Source organism: Sorex fumeus, unplaced genomic scaffold (assembly GCF_029834395.1).
Source record: "Sorex fumeus unplaced genomic scaffold, SorFum_2.1 ptg000051l, whole genome shotgun sequence".
In the NCBI taxonomy this organism is placed as follows: domain Eukaryota; kingdom Metazoa; phylum Chordata; class Mammalia; order Eulipotyphla; family Soricidae; genus Sorex; species Sorex fumeus.
Genome location: NW_026606108.1, coordinates 5,205,874 through 5,217,500, shown reverse-complemented (window position 1 = coordinate 5,217,500; position 11,627 = coordinate 5,205,874). Strand labels below are relative to the sequence as shown.

At 55.9% G+C, this 11,627-nt stretch overlaps 1 protein-coding gene across 1 annotated transcript in view; it reads right to left on the bottom strand.

Annotated features, from left to right (window-relative positions):
* The window catches only part of TARS3 (threonyl-tRNA synthetase 3), a 23,050-nt gene extending 12,114 nt beyond the window's left edge, over window positions 1-10,936 (bottom strand). The window contains exons 1-9 of the mRNA XM_056124460.1: window positions 10,594-10,936; window positions 8,792-8,854; window positions 7,778-7,962; window positions 6,768-6,894; window positions 6,034-6,155; window positions 5,642-5,759; window positions 5,107-5,171; window positions 2,235-2,313; window positions 989-1,135 (exon numbers count right to left, since the gene is read on the bottom strand). Of these exons, the coding sequence (XP_055980435.1) occupies window positions 989-1,135; window positions 2,235-2,313; window positions 5,107-5,171; window positions 5,642-5,759; window positions 6,034-6,155; window positions 6,768-6,894; window positions 7,778-7,962; window positions 8,792-8,854; window positions 10,594-10,863 (1,176 nt within the window). The 5' untranslated portion in view covers window positions 10,864-10,936. The remainder of the gene's footprint in view (window positions 1-988; window positions 1,136-2,234; window positions 2,314-5,106; window positions 5,172-5,641; window positions 5,760-6,033; window positions 6,156-6,767; window positions 6,895-7,777; window positions 7,963-8,791; window positions 8,855-10,593) is intronic.
* Between the last annotated feature and the right edge of the window lie 691 nt (window positions 10,937-11,627).

The following is an 11,627-nucleotide window of genomic DNA, read 5'->3' as shown; positions in this document are numbered from 1 at the left end:
AGTGGCTCAGCAAGGCCTCCCCAGCCTCAGCTCAGACTCAAGGTGGAGACAGAGCCCTCCTCCCGGCCTCTGTTTCTCCTCTTGTTTATGGACAAGCTCGTGATCAGCACCTTAGTGCTGGGGTCTGCAGGGGAGAGAGCCTGGCAGGAGAGAGCCATGAGTCCACTGCTGCCACAGGGTCAGAGAGGACAGTGCGTGCATGCATGCAGCTGACACGACAATCATAAGGTCTCCTGAGCCTTCCAGGAGTGATCCATGAGCACAGAGTGAGGAGAAAGCCCTGAGCATTGCTGGGCATGACCGCAAAACCCCAAAGAAAAAGAAACAGAAATAGATGCCCACCACATGGTCACTCACTGAGAGGCTGGCCCCTGCAGGTGACCCTCACTCGGCCATCTATGCCCTCCCTAGCCCCACTTGGCCAGCCAGCAAACAACAAGGGCCTGGGGGGCCCTACGCAAATGTCCAGTTGTGGCCTCAAACAGCCAAGGGACAGGAATGGGACAAAAAAATTATAAAAGGACAAAGACAAAACAGCTTGAACAATCTACCTGCTTTCAGATCATTCATTCTTTTTGCTCTGTCTTCCAGAGTCTGTTATGCAGTCTCTCACTTTTTTTAATTGGTGTGGGGCTTTAGGCCACACTTAGCAGGCTCTAGGGTCACTCCCAGTGATGCTCAGAGGACCGTAAATGCCCTCTCTGCCATTCTATCACTCTGGCCCCTAAAAAAATACTTATATCAAAAAAACTTATATCAAGATGAAAAAGAGAGTGTGTTTTTTCAAAAAAATAAATATGACGAAAGATTCAAAAGAAGTTGAATGCAAAGACATGTGGGGTGTTAGCAGGGAAGGGTTCAGCTGGTCAATGCCGGTCAGAGAGAGGAATTAAAAAAATAGTGATATTCAAACTACTTCATTTTCACAAGATATAACTAGAGGCTGGCGGGGACCATGCCCTGCCTGAAGACACTGGCTGGCCCCTACCTTCCCGATTTTCCTGTGGTCTCGGTGCCTGGCTTCCTCCTGGAGCTTCTCCCAGGCGTCCATGCCCCGGGGATCCGGGAAGGCGATGCCGTAGACCCTCTGCTGTGTCTCCATGCTCGGGTCACCCGCCCAGCAGCTGGAGGAGTTCTAAAGAGCACAGGAGCCACGGGTGACAGGCGCACCCCGGGGTGGGCAGGATGTGGCTCTGACTCACCAGCTCCCCACTGTACGTGCTGAAAAGATGCTTCAGTGGCTTCTTGCACCACCGTCCCAGCCCTAACCATGTCTGCGGTGGATCCTGGGGTCAGCATGGGAAGGAGGGGGGCTGACGAATAACTGGGGGGATGGAGGGGAGTCAAAGTTTCACTGATCCCTGGCTAACTGGGAAGATGGGGTGATGTCAGGAGCACCCTTACGGGGGCTCAGGATAGCAGACTTCACACCCTCAGTCTTTATGGGCCGTTCTCTCTTGCTCACTCTCTCCCCTCCTCTCTCTCTCCCTCTCTCTCCCATCTTTCTCCTCTCTCTTCCTCTTTCTCTGTGTCTCCTCTCTCCTCTCTCTTCCTCTTCCCTTCCTCTCCCTCTCTCTCTCCTCTCCCTCACCTCTTTCTCCTCTCTTCCTCTCTTTATCTCCCTGTCTCTCCTCTTTCCCTCCCCCCTCCTCTCTCTTCTTTCTCCTCTACTTCTCTCTCTCCTCTTTCTTTCTCTCCCCCCACCCTCTCTCTCCACTAAGTCATCAACCCCTTTCCCTTCTTCCCTTCCCCTACAACTCTGTTCTCACATACAGGTCAACTGCACATGCAAGGATGCTTCCAGAAACAACGGTACGGCAGGAGAGCATCCAAAAATACCCTGTGCAAAGAGCAACGTGGCATAATGCTTACCCATGCTGCATGACAAACAAGCAGACACCACTTAACTGCCTAGCTAAGAGTCTTCTAGACCACGCCATCTTAGAGGGTCGTGTCCAGAACGGAATATTAGGGGTTAAGGTGTTTGCTGTTAATGCAACCAACACTAGTACTGTCCCTGGCACTGCATAGTCCCAGAGCACCCTTGGGAACAAAGCCCAAGCAGGGAGCCAGGAGTCAGCCCTGAGCACCTCCAGCCATGCCCCCCCCCCCCCCAAATACCTCCCTCCGAAAGTCAGCATTTTCGGCTGGGACAACATGCAGGCTAGAGAGGTAACACTGAAATGTCTTCTTTTGTCCAACTTCAACAGCAACAACAAAAATAAAGTCTGTACCTTGAAAATCTTTATGGCTTTAATTGTGCCGGTGTGCCTGACATGGGGGCCCTTGCAAAGTTCGATCAGGGAGCCGCACCTGCAGGAAAGATTGAGACATGCTGGGGCAGCTTTTCATTAGAAACTCCGGCCCCACCCCGTGTCCCAGAGCAGCAGAGCCGGGTGCTGAACTGCACCCCTGAATCCCCACAACATTCCTTATCTATGGACTCGAAAGTTCAGTGCCGAGTTTAGGCAACGAGGCCCTTCACACCAGGTTTCAGCCTTGCCTCCTCGGTGTAGCTGCAGACCAGAATCCCGGACAGAGCCACGCAGGGGTATCTCTGGGGGTCTTCCACCGGGTCGGCACCAGCCCACTGTGCCACTGTGCCACACGAAAGCCCTCACGGGCTCTGCTCCCATCAAAGACAAACCCCTCTGTGATTCCAATAAAATATCTTGGTGATAACTGATTTTTAAAACGGGCCGGGCGGGGGGTATGGTGCCGCCAGCAGGTCAATCTGAACCTGTGAGGCGAGTGCATCAGCAGCCTGATGGTGCCTTCAGACTTCCAGACACCCCAAAATTGCTGCTGTGCCTTTGGCCAGACCCCAAAAACTTAGGGCAAAGTTTACCAAGAAAGTAAATGGCCAAAAGTTAGGTATGTGGGAAACACACCCACAAACCACCTCCGGCTTAGCTATATAATTGGAGGCATGGCCTCTCTGATTCCTGATTGAACTGCTTGATGGCCATGATCCCAGAGACTCAGAAAAAAATCTCGAAACCCAGTGGCTTTTGGCAGAAATGTGTCCCTGCAGTAGGTTACCGGTGCTGGGCCAACCCAGATGAGAATAGGTTTCGTGCCTTGGCTTTTCCCCCGGGTGGCCCAGTGGCTGCCATCCTCCAAGGCCACTGGACAGTCAGGTTTGGGCCCCCAATGATGAGACATGCAGGGCCTCATGGGATGGGGGTGGACCGGGCCTGTCCTCCACACCCCAAGGAGACCCCAAGTCATCGCCCACAAACGGCCTTTCTGGCTCCTGATCAAGCTGCTTAATGGCCATGATCCCAGAGATTCAGGAGCAAATCTCGAAACCCAGTGGCTTTTGGCAGAAATCCCTCCAGATTTAAGTGTTAAAATTTCGGAATTTCAAAATAACGTGGCCCTACTGCAGCCACGCGACATCATATGTTATTCATAACCAGCAATAGAACACAAATTGTCTACTGTTGCCTTTTCAGCAGACCTGAGTGTTGGGGTAGAATCTCAAATAATAATGGTGGGTCTGGTGTTGAAATAATGAATGTGATCAAAGTAGAGAGAGAGTAACGTGGAAATCATCTGCCCCATAGGTAGAGGGAGGGTGTGGGATGGGGGTATACTGGGGTTTCTGGTGGTGGAGAATGGGCACTGGTGAAGGTACAGGTGTCTCATTGTATGACCTTGTATGACCAAGACAGACCCGAAAGCTTTGTAACTGCTCTCACAGTGATTCAATAAATAAAATTATAAAAAATGAAAAAAAAAGTAAGGTGGAGTTCATGCACAATTCAATCATCTAATCAGTGGCTGAATAAATAGCAGTACTCCTACAAAAAAAAAAATCCAGGCCGGGCAATTGTCCAGCAGTTAGGGCATATGCCTAGCATCCCCAGTACCTCCAGGCGCAGTCCTGGAGCCCCCCAGCACCCCTTCCTCCAACTTTGCACTGAACCCCCAGCTGGTTTGGCTGAGATTTTATGCTGGGGCCCCAGTTGTGAGGCCTTAGAATAAACAGATAACTTCACCAGAGGCTGGGGGGCAGCGCAGGTGCCCGCTACTTACATGGCTGGCAAATTCAAGGCCCCGAGTTTGATCCCTGGCACTACAACTCCACATTACCGGGTGAAGCACTGAACTTCTGGGTGGCACCAGGAATGGCCCATAGGCCTCCTGAGCCCTGTTTGGGAGGGCCCTGCTCGAGCCCCATCAAGCACTATACCCATCAGGAAGATTCTGATTTTACTTCTGATACAACTGAGCTAGCCGTAAGCACCTCACCAGGAATGGAATGTGTGTATGTGGGGGGATTTGTGGTCATAACTCCACAGACCAGGTCCCTTCCTACCACCCTCCTACCCCTCCCCCCAACAGAGATGCTGGAACTGGCAGCCAAGACACACAGACCCATTAGGTGACTTAATGAATGAATGAATGAATCAAGGGGGTTTGGGGGGTCTTGTGTTTAAGTTACTCTAATGGAACTTTTGTGACCTTGTGGGTTTTTTTTTTTGAGGAGGGTGTTTGGGCTACACCCAGAAGTGCTCCTGCCTCTGTGCTCAGGGATTGCTCCGGGACCCTGGGTCACAAGCCCCTCAGAGGAGGGGAGTCAGAGGAGCTACGAGGCAGGAGAGAGCCCTCCGAGCAGGGCAAGCAACATCCCTGTCTCGTGTGGAAGGCACGGGGCGCACACAGTCCCAGCCACATGGACAAGGATGCCAAGAGCACGTGGTACTATCCTGATCACTGAATTTCAAAGGCGTGCTTTGGGGAGGAGGCATTTGGGGCCAGATCCAGCCATGCTCAGGTTTTGTTCCTGGAGGCGTTTGGTTTCTCTTTCCTTTTTTGGGGCGTGGGCACACCCAGCAGTCCTCAGGGCTTTCTCCTGGCACTGTACTCTGGGCTAACTCCTGGCAGGCTTGGGGACCCTCTGGGATGCCGGGGATTGAGCAAGCTGTGCTATTGGTCCAGGCAGCAGGGTCGTTTTCTTTTGGTGCTAATCCTGGTCCCTACCTCAAGCAGCAGATCAGCTATGCACAAGCTCAGAGACCCTCCCCACCACCTCCACCCACTGAGACAGGCCAGGTGGCTCCTTCCGGAGGAGAAGCCCAGGACGCACCCTTGCTTTACCTGTAAACAGTGGTGGTGGGCGTGTGCACCTTCTCATTCAGGATACGGCACTTAAACTTATTGTGCTGCAGAGAAAGAGGCATTTGTGTGTCATCACACGAGAGACTGCAACGCAGACACGTTCGTTCTGCCATTCTGACAGTGAGCTGCATCCACTGTGGCCTGAGAAGCAGCCCAGGGATGCAAAAGCTCACTGACGAGGGGCTGGGGGTGAAGTGTGCAGGGCGATACTTGGCGAACCCAAAGGGTTTGAGATGAGAGCCTCATAAGAGATTGATTTGTTGCAAGAAAAAGAAACTAGCCTATGTGAATAATTTTTCTTTTGGTCGGGGGAAGCCACACCTGGCGATGCTCAGGGGTTACTCCTGGCTCAGGAGTCACTCCTGATGCACAGGGGACCCTGTGTGATGCTGGGGATCGAACCTGGGTCAGCCATGTGCGCGGCAAATGCTCTCCATGCTGTCCTATGGCTCACCCATATGTGAGTGATTTTTATTGGCACTGGTTTCCCTTCCACAGAGTTTCTTGCAGTTACCTGAAACATTTCCAGGAGGTCATCCTTTCTGACTTCCAGCCTTTCGAAAGGCTGCTTCTCCTTGATGATGGTCTTGCATATGCTCTCCAGGGCCGACAGCTCCGTGCTGGACACAGCTCTACAGGGAGGGCCGGGACCGTGCAGGAGAAAGAGCAGGAGGTTTGGGTACCCGCCTTGCACAGCTGACCGGGGTTCCATCCCTGGCACCCCACAGGTTCTCCCGAGCCCACTAGGACTGAGCCCTGAGCACAGAGTCAGGAGGAAGCCCTGAGCACTGGGCATGACTCACAAACCAAACCAAACCATGGTTTTTGGAACTGGGTGACCTTGTGCAGCTGGAAAAGAATCTAGGAGAATGCTCACACATTGGGTGTGCACACTCGTGGCCTCACCTATCTCCCAAGAACATGTCGTAGTAAAATCCGTTCTCAGTGGGAGGGCAGGAGCACAGGTGACCGCCGTAGTACAGCTCCATGGCCTCGGCCAGCACGTGGGCACTGGAGTGCCAGAACACCTGTGAACACAAGACAAAGGGACTGGGCCATGGGCCATACCACGGGTGTTTATAGCTACTCCTGGCTCAGCGCTCGTGGGTCACCCCTGGACAGTTTGGGGTCCGTGAAGAAAAGGGGTAAGAAATACTAAGAAAGCCATTCATGAATATTAAAAAATAGATCTTGGGGCTGGAATGACAGTCCAGCGGTAGGTGCTAGCCTTGCATGTGGCTGACCATGGGTCCAATCCCCAGTACCCCAAATAATCCCCTCAGCCCACCAGGAGTGCTCCCTGAGTGCAGAGCCAGGAGTCAGCCCTGAGCACTACTGTGTGTGGCCCCAAAATAAATAAATCAAATAAAAATAGATCTAGGGGCTGGAGCGATAGGACAGCCTGTAAGGTGCTTGCCTTCCACACTGTGGACTCAGGCTCCGTCCCTGGCACCCTGTACGGTTCCCCGAGAACCACCCGAGTAATTTCTGAGTATAGGGAGTAAGTCAGCTTCATTGGGTGTGGGTGTGGCCCAACCACCACCGCTCCCTCCAAAAAATCTAACATACAAATGATATTTCCTGGGTCATGCCATTGCTGATGCAACAGCCCTGGCTGGCGCAGGGTACTGGACACTCACGGCCTGGGCGTCCTTGTCCTCATCGAAGGCCAGCAGCTCCAAGACACAGTCACCTTCCAAGGGCTGCTCCAAGTCCCAGAGCTTGCCGTCCACTCTGGCCACCACCACGCTCTCCGCCAGGTCTGGACTGGCGAGAGGGAGACACTCAGGAGCCTGTCACAGCACGGGCAGCAACAGATCTTCCAGACACCAGATACCCCTGGGGCTGGGGCTGGTTCTGGTTCTGGCCCCCAGCCCCTAGGTGCACACCAATGAGCAGGTAAGACCCTTGACAGTCTTCCAGAGGACAAAGCCTTGGCCACCATATGATGGATGGGCGGTGGATGGACAGCGGGGGATGGACAGCTTGCAAGGAGCAAGGCTGAGCCCGCAGGGGCCGGGAACGGGAGAGCTGAACAATGGAAATTTATGATCTGGATCTTCAGTTTCAAAATTTCATAATTGATGTACTCTAGAGACATGATTTTGCTTGTGGGTGGAAAGTTTGAAAAAAGATGCTCACCCTGTCTGCACTAGGGATGAATATCCCTGTTCCAAGCTAAGAAAATGCTGATTTCAGGAAACTCCCTGTAGCCATACTGGTAAGATGCAATCATGTGTGTGTGCCCCCATATGGGCTGAGCATGAAGCCAAGTAATGATGAGTTCTCAGTAATGCCTGATAAAGACAGGTTCTGGGACCCCTGAGCTTTGTGAGAGGCTTTGGGTGCTGGCCTGGCCTACACCCATCAGTCTCATCAGTCAGTGCCATCTAGACCTCCTTGTTCCCTGCCATGGTTGATCTCAGGGTGTATGGTTAAACAGAACACCCATTAAACACCATCTCCTTAGCCCTCAACAGCCTCTTTAGGAAAAGCCAGGGAGGAAATAAATGGATAAAGACACTGAATTTCCTGAACCAGCAAGAAATCAAAGCTCAGCATCCCTGCTCCCCCTCGCCCCCAAACCCAGAGACTTTCTGAGAGCACTGTGCTAAGTTCCCTCCCAAATCTCTCCCTGGGTCCTACTCACCTGATGTCAACTGCCACCTGGTACGGCGTGGTCTTCCCTGCGAGCCCGGTCACTGCTGGTCCACCGGCCACTCTCACAGTGATCACGCTGTGGGGACCCTCCTTTTGTTCATCTGTGCCGAGGGAGTCCTTCAGTGTTTCAAAAAGCTTCATTCTCTCCTGGAGGAAACTGGGCAGACGCTGGACCTGGAAATTGTGGACACACAGTGAAAGGCCCAGTCACAGTCACTGTCTAGCACCTTCTGCTCCTGCTCTGATTTCTCCACCACTGGCCTGGACTTCTTATGTTGACTGTGTCCCTCCACCAATCTACAGAGGCCGGGGGGGAAGGTCTACTTTGTCTCCCCCTTAACATGAATGCTCCATACTCTGGCTCCTTTAATGACTTATATTTTAAAAAGAAAAAAATGTTTTGTTCGTCCAGGACTTACTTCTGGCTCTGTGCTCTGGGATCAACTCCTGGTAGGCTCAGAATAGGTAGGTCTGGCATGCAGCTAACCCAGGTTTGATCCCCAGTATCCCATATGGTCTCCAGAGCCCCGCCAGGAGTAATTCCTGAGTGCAAAGTCGAGAGTAACTCCTGAGCATCACCAGATGTAACCCAAAACGAAACAAAAGAAAACAAAAAAAGATAAATCATTAGGGGCTGGAGTGACATACAGCGAGCGCTTGCCTTGCATGTGGTCAACCCAAGCTGGATCCCCAGCACTCACAGGGTTCACTGAGACCCACCAGGAGCAAACCCTGAGCACAGCTGGGGTGACCCCAAAATAAATAAAATAAACAGGCCACAGTGGGCTACATGTTATTTTCAATTCATTCATTCACTTATTTGCGGTGCCCATGATTGAATCCAGGTCTCAGGGATGCACGGCAAGTACTTAGCACTGAGCCACATGCCCCCTCCCCACCAGCAAGTTTAATTAGTGAACATATTAATCGCAAATCCCAGGCAGTTAAGCAGGAGAGCTCAATTTTCGGTAGTATTTGTGCTATTTCCACAAGAGCAGCTCACCTCACCAGCAGGCCCACTTTCCTCCTTCTTCATGTCCTCTCCTTGGGTTTGAGTAGGAGGCGGCTGAGAAAGGAAGGGAAATGATTGACTCAGGCCAAAGATGGATTGAAAAAACTCAGGGTGTGGAGAGAATAAGGCAGCAGGCATCGGGGTGAGAGGTTGGAATGGCGGGGGGAGGGGGGGGGAGGTGTGTGTGTTTCTCCTGACCACACCCCTCAGGGCCAGACCTGCTCTAGGGCTCAGAACCCCCGCTGCATTTTCACACACATTTAATAAGAATACAGTACATTTTGTTCCAATGCCCTTGGCTTGAAACAAATCAAGTAGTTTCGAGAGTTGGGGGGCTTCCCTCTGGAGATTTTCTTTCTTTACTATTTGGGAGATGGAGGGGTTACATTCCCAGGTGCTCAGGGGCTGTTCCTGGATCTGTGAGTCCTGCAGGTGCCTGCGGGGGGGGGGGGGGGGGTGTCATCCCCAAGCACCTCACCTTCCCACCCTCTCCCAACTCTACAAGTGCTGTGTTTCTGGAAGCAGTTGCTAGAGCCCCAGATGTGGAGAACACCCCCACACTGCAAGGAAGCTTTCAGAGCTGGTCTGAAGCATTCTGTTCCGAGAAAGTTAATGTCTCCTCAAAATGTTCTCTTTAAATAACAGTCTTTGGGGTGCTGGAGTGATAGAGCACCAGGTAAGATGCTTGCCTTGCACGCAGCCCACCCGGATGTGATCCCCAGCACCCCATAGGGTCCCTGGCACTGGTCAGGAGTGATTCGTGAACACAGACTCTAGAGCATCGCTGGGTGTGGCCCCCAAATAGAAAAATAGAATTAACAATGTTCACTTTCAGGACTGGCTAGCCAAGCAAGGCCACCGTTAAGGCAGCGATCAGGTGGAACCAGCCGGTCACCGGCGGGACGGAAGGGTGTCTTTAGGGAGCCGTGAACCGTTGAGCACCGACAGAGGCCCTGGGCTGTAAGAAGATGAGAACTTCTGTTTGTACAAAGGTGAGCAATGATGTCAATGACTGGTGCTGCTGAAGAATGCGTGAGACAGGCGCTGGGATGGCAACGCTGAGCGTCCCCCTAACCAAAGGGGTCCGGAGTCTTAGGGTGTCCCGGCCAGGAGGAGCCCAGCGCGCGGCACCCCGCGGATACTCAGGGCTGAGACCCTCAGGTGCTGCCTGCCCTGACCCTCAGGTGCGGCCTGGCCCTGTCCCCGCACCAAGAGCACTCTGCCATCCCTGCAGCCCCCTGCCCTGCCCTGTCTTGCCCGGCCCCCTGCCCCTCTGCGCCCAGCCCCCGTCCGGCCCAGCCCGGCCCCTCCACCCCGCCCCGCCCAGTCACTAACCCCGCCCCACCCAGCCCCTGCCCCGCCCCAGCCCCGCCCGACCTCTGCCCCGCCCCGCCCCGCCCCGCCCCTGTGCCGCCCCTCCCCTACCGCACCCAGTCCCCTGCCCAACCACGCCCGGCTCCTGCCCCGCTCCGCCTGGCCCTTGCCCCGCCCCGCCCCTGACCCACGCGACCCCTGCCCCACCCACGCCCCTGCCCCGTACGACCTCTGCCCCGCCCGACCTCTGCCCCAACGGGCCCCTGTCCCGTCCGGTCTGCGCCCGGCCCCTGCCCGCGCGACCCCTGCCCCGCCGCGACCCCTGCCCCACCCAGGCCCCTGCCCCGCCGGGCCCCTGCCCCGCCGGGCCCCTGCCCCGCCGGACCTCTGCCCCGCCCGACCTCTGCCCCGCCGCCCGACCTCTGCCCCGCCGCCCAGCCCCTGCCCGGCCGCTCGGCCCCCTCCCCGGTCACCTGCACGGCCGTGCACTCGGGCGGCGCCTCGCGGCCCGTCCCCCCGGAGAGGCCCCGCCGCAGGCCGGACAGGCGCCGGCGCAGGTCGCGGTTCTCGGCCCGGAGCCGCGCCACCTCCCGCGTCGCGCACGGGCCGCCCTCGGCGGGGCAGCGGTCAGGGTCGTGCAGTTGCTGGTCGCGGAGGCGCTGCACCTCGGCCCACAGCCAGCGGATGTCCTCCTCCTGCCGCTGCAGGCGCGACAGCACGGCCTGCGCGGCCAGCGCCTCGGCCGCCATCACCGCGGCGTCCTCGGGCAGCGACAGCTGCGGTGCTGGCCGCACGGCGAGGACGACGCGGGACAGGACGCGGGGCGGGGCTCCTCGAGGGGCGGGGCGTATGGAGGGCGTGGCCGCGACGGGTGGGGCTATGGGGTATTGCGAGGAGGCCGCGGGGCGGGGCTCCTCTAGGGGTGGGACCCATTGAGGGCGTGGTCACGACGGGGGCGGGCTTCTCGAGGGGCGGAACCTCTGGGGGCGTGGCCACGATGGGCGGGGCTGTGGGGGCTATGGTGAGGAGGCCGTGGGGCGGGGCTTCTCGAGGGGCGGGACCTTGGGAGGGCGAGGCCATGACGGGCGGGGCTATGGCGCTACGGCGAGGCCACGGAGCGGGGCTTCTAGGGGCGGGGCTTCATGAGGGCGTGGCCACATGGGGGCAAGGCTACAGTAAGGGCGACTCTGGTCAGGATGCAGGACAGAGCTTCTCGAGGAGCAGTGCTACATTGAGGGCGGGGCTATGCCAGGGGCGTGGTGTGGTTTCTCCACCTAGAGCAGTGGGTGGGGCTATGGGAGCCAGAGCGGGAGGGGCTTAGGTTCTGCGCATGCCTGCCCGGAGGAGGGCGGAGTTAGAGGGACTTTGGGGGCGGGGCCATAGGCCTAAGGATCTGGGGCTCGAGTTCTATGAACTGCATGGGGCGGGGCTAAAGGGACTCCGAGCTGTCTGGGCGACTCCCTTAAGAGAGGGGCGTGGCCCTGTCACAGCAGGAGGTGGGGCGGGGCTTAGA